Source organism: Amphiura filiformis, chromosome 15, assembly GCF_039555335.1.
Source record: "Amphiura filiformis chromosome 15, Afil_fr2py, whole genome shotgun sequence".
NCBI classification, from domain to species: Eukaryota; Metazoa; Echinodermata; class Ophiuroidea; order Amphilepidida; family Amphiuridae; genus Amphiura; species Amphiura filiformis.
This window is the reverse complement of record NC_092642.1, coordinates 1073236-1078070: the sequence shown is the minus strand read 5'-3', so window position 1 is coordinate 1078070 and position 4835 is coordinate 1073236. Positions and strand designations below refer to the sequence as shown.

At 40.0% G+C, this 4835-nt stretch overlaps 1 protein-coding gene across 1 annotated transcript; it reads left to right on the top strand.

Annotated features, from left to right (window-relative positions):
• The first annotated feature begins 327 nt into the window (after positions 1 to 327).
• On the top strand, positions 328 to 4634 carry LOC140172042 (cytochrome P450 2U1-like). The gene is made up of 3 exons (XM_072195388.1): positions 328 to 499; positions 3130 to 4062; positions 4468 to 4634. Exons 1-3 carry the CDS (start codon positions 328 to 330, stop codon positions 4632 to 4634), a joined length of 1272 nt encoding a protein of 423 aa, XP_072051489.1.
• Positions 4635 to 4835: the final 201 nt, after the last annotated feature.

Here is a 4835-nt window from a genome sequence, read left to right as displayed (position 1 = left end):
TTATTTGACCCAGATACACCATGTATATATCTCACATCAGATTTTGATTACGGCGCATGCTATAGCTGGTTATTCTCGCGTCTCATCGTTGAAGAGGACGGTCTGTATCATAGAAATATTAGTAGTAAAAGTCTGAAAATGTTACTTTTCATTGGCAATTTATTCCAGGACTCTTTTAGCCCGTATGCATTATGCCTTGGTCTACTGGGCATACTCATAATCTCTTGGCGCAGAAATACAGCAAAGAAGAATCTACCACCAGGTCCGAAATCATGGCCTATTATTGGTTGCGTCCCAACTTTGTTGTATCTTGTCTTTGTGGAAAAAATGGATAAAAACACAATGTGTACGCATCTCGTCGATAAATATGGCGATGGTGATATAGTCAGTGTTAACATTTGTGGCCAAGAAATAGTTATCTTGAGTAAGGATAACGTCATCAAAGAAGCTTATACGAATCCTTCTTTAAGCGACAGAGCGATAGTCGAGGTGCAATCTTGTAAGTCAATCATTTATTTATTTCCTTGTGAATAGGATAATAATTAATAAGCAGCTAGGGCACATCGACATCGCCTGGTTAATTATAACATTGTACAGCAGAGACACTAAAATCAATACCCGGGTTGATACACGTGAATGTGCCATGCACGATTTGATATTCGTACGATAAATCTTTGGACACCGGGGTAGAAAATGATGATATGAATATCTCCCGTATTTTTTTTAATTCCAAATAAGCCATATTTTTTGCTTGCACTTGGATATATGTGTTGAAAAGATATGATAGTCGTTAGCTTGCGTATTGAGAAAGAACCGTGCGTATTGAGCTCAAAAACTGACAACAATTCTGATTTTATATGTGCCGAACTATAGCGCAGCGTAGGCCACTCGTGGAGGCAGTCTAAAAGCAGATGACCTCATGTCGTATACCATGCTCACTCTCACACACAGAGGTCAGTCACCAGGCTATTGTCAATAGCCTTAGTCGGATATGCGTCTCAAAACTGTTAAACAGGTCGGAACAAAATGGCCATGCGTGGCTGTATATTCAACATACCATGGCGATTTCTGCCATGAAGATATCGGGGCGATGACACTGTGCATGCAGGACACATGCGCCAATTCGGGCCGGGGGCCACTTTTTGACAATTCAGGCCAAATGACTTCCCCTACTTTTCAAGATGGCTGATTGACACCATTTATGCAGGGTAAACACTTGGATTCTCACGGGAGATCATAAATCGGACAATTTCAAAGAAGAAGCTTGGAGAATGAGAAAAAAAAGAGAACGCCACAGAGACATGGTCTGCATACATGTCATTTAGGGTGTTGGACTAAACAAATTCAATCCAAACTGTGTTCATAGGACCTCCTTCGTGGAAGGGGAAACTGGTTCTTGAGATGGAACATCATGCTTGACAATGGACTCCCAACAAGAGCCTTGAGAATGTGCGTTGGTTTAACAAATTAATGATCCCTACATGTACATGTTCACGCATTGCCATTCGCTATAGCAAATACCTCAGCAAGCCAGGGGTTAAACTACTCTGAAAATAAACTGTATGACAAATACAAATGTACTTTTATCAGCAAAGTTAAAGTCCAAAAGCCTATCATCATGCCAGCCCTGACCATGCTGACCATACCAGGCTTTAACCTATAGTTTATAGGGGAAAAGAGAAGAAGAGGCGAGAAGGAATTAGACAAAATCATCTCATTAATTCTTTTGGTAAATCTGGGGCCCAAGGCAAGCTACATTTATAATAGTATAGATCTTCCTCTAGTCGGCTCAAGTTCTTTTTGCAATCGAATAAAAAACCCAGCTTGTGAGCATTGTTTGATCCTATAGTTTCATTAATTGTTCAGTTTCGTTTCCAAAAGCCTATACATGGTATACAGCAAGTCCAGGGAGCGTATAATTTTGGCAACCATAAATGGGCCGCGCAATACGCAAACCCTAACCTCAATTAAAATACTATAGCTGGATATCAAACAAATCGTGAGGCATTCCTTCTTGTTATGATATTATTATGACAAAATCCATTCCCTTCTCAATTGATTAGGCTTCGGGATTCGGCTTTCTTTACAAAAATTAAATCATAGGGTCTAGAGGTGATGATACAGGCCTAACCTAAAAGCTCCTAAACCCATATACAGTATGCGGAAACCTTCACAGTCCGGGCGTCACTGCCACATCAGGGTGAAATGGTATTGAACATCGCAAACCAGCCACATTTGTCATAGGTTTGAACAGCTAGTAGAAAAACCGTGAATATAGTGTCAGAAAGTCTCACACATTTTAGTATAACCTTGTCGTTAATGTGACACTGAATGCAGCACCATTTTTGGAATACATTTGGTCAAAGTAGGCCTAAATAATGAAAATCGCTTAATCGGAATAATACCAACCAGCAACGGACATCGAGACAACATTGCATGATAAGTTTGGGGTAAGTCACGCTTTTCCTTGTTATAAAAAACAAGGAAAACGCCGTCCTTTTTATCACAACGCGATATATTAGAAAACTACATTTTGAGAGGGCCTACGCTGGTTCTTTTAGTTTAAAATCTGTCCACCACCTGCAGTCCGATTTGGTATCTATGGTTCCATCAAATTCTTCGGAACTAATGTGGATGGTATTTTGGTTAACAAAAACGATACTGTTAAAAATATCGGTATTTATGCAAGCGACATTTCTAGTGTGCAAAATGCATTGAAAATTGTCGGCTAAAGAGTGCATAAATTAAAATCGCGAAGAGTAATAGCAACAATAACTATCTACATTCCAAGCGGAAACGCTTTTCAAAAACATACCACCTTTTTTCGGGCAATCGCTGAAATCGAAATATGAAATTCCAGGCCATCTGTAAAAAAGTGCGTGAGCAGAAGTGACCATGAACTTGGGTCACCGAAACAAATGTTTATATTGGTGTCAGGTCTTTCATAGTGATACAACAATTAGCCCCCAATAATGGCTTTCATTTGAACAGTTATTTGTTAAACTGCGATTTTTACTTTTTGAGAAATTAATGAACGTATCAAAAAACTTTTCGCAGATCGATTTAAAACTGCCCGACCCGTTAAAATTCTTCATAATATAATCTCTCTTGTTTTTTTTCGTTTTTTAGGGATCCGCTATGATACTGCTAAAATCCACCGAAAGATTATCATAGGAGCGTTGAAAGGAAACTATGGGTACAAAACAGAACGCCTTGAACAGGTGATTCGGGAAGAATGCCAACTTCTATCTTCCGAAATCAAACATCTAATCGGTAAAGATTTTGATGTTTCGTTACTCCTTCGGAATGCTACGGCGAATATTGTACTTTCGTTTACTACGGGCAAGCATTTCGAGTGGAGTAATCAAAAGTTACACAAACTTCTGGACACTATCCTGGAGTTAAATGCGGCATGTATGCGTTCTTTTGCTCTTTCGTTCTTTCCAATACCCATTAACATACTGTCTCCATCAAACGAACGTCAAAAAGCTACATGTAAAGAATACGTCTTGTCTTTTATGAGCAACCTGATTGCAGGACATGCATCCAAAAAGGATGAAATCACAAATCTCATTGATGTATATCGAAGTGATATGCAGCTCTCTACTGATTCCAAACACGACGGGGACTTGTTAAGAGACGGATTGGTGTTTATAACGAATGCAGGAACACATACCACCGCAAATGCGATTTCGCGTATCATAATTCATCTAGCAGAGTTACCAGAAATCCAAGACCGTGTTCACCAAGAAATCATCCACATAGTGGGTAGAGACCGTCTGCCGTGTTGGTCAGATAGACACCAGCTTCATTACACCCAAGCTACGATTATGGAACTCATGCGGCAAACTCGAAATTTTGTGGGTGCACCTCATTTAGCTGGAGATGAGACCACGCTGAGAGGGTATACCATACCTAGAGGAGCAATATTGGTTGGTTTTAACGGCTGCGTTTGTGACGACCCCTCTACGTGGCCGGATCCCGAAGTATGTAAACCTGAACGCTTTCTAGACGAAAAAGGACATTTTCAGGAGCGGATTGAATTTAACCCTTTTGGAACAGGTAGGCCTACTTGAACAGCAGCATCATCAATAACAACAACACAATCATAATCATAATAATAAACTAATTCTTAGTCCCACTTTTATTAGTACAAGTAGTTACTAATGACGATTAACTGAGGTGATGATGATGACGATCTGGGATGACATCGACGATGACGGCGACGATGACGACGACGACGATGATGATGCCGACGTAGACAATGATGATGATCATCATCATCATCGGATGATGATGATGATGATGATGATGATGATGATGATGATGATGATGATGATGATGATGATGATGATGACATAGACGATGATGATGAAGATAATGACGACGACAATGATGGTGATGACGCTGACAATGTAATAGCCTAATCTAATCAACAGGGTGTATTGTCTTTGTATTTCTAAACAGGTCGACGAACTTGTGCCGGAGAAGGAATGGCTAAGATGCAGGTTCTGTTATTGATGACCACCTTACTCCAGCGATACGAGATCCGACCACCAGACGTGAAAGGAGAGACGGTTTTTGATATAGCATCTTATGCTGCGATTATTCAAGCAGTCCCGCGTAAAGCATGATTAGAAAATCTTTACATGTGAGCACTTGGACCCCTTTAAAACAAAAAGAAGGGGTGAGGGTAGACTACCCGTAGTCCACTTGCCCATTGTGCATACTCTGGATATTGTATTTAAGCTTAAAACTCTGATTTAATTAATGTGTGCACAATTGATAGATTTTCACATCTGATCTTTTCAGTCACCCTACTCCCTCTGTTTGTT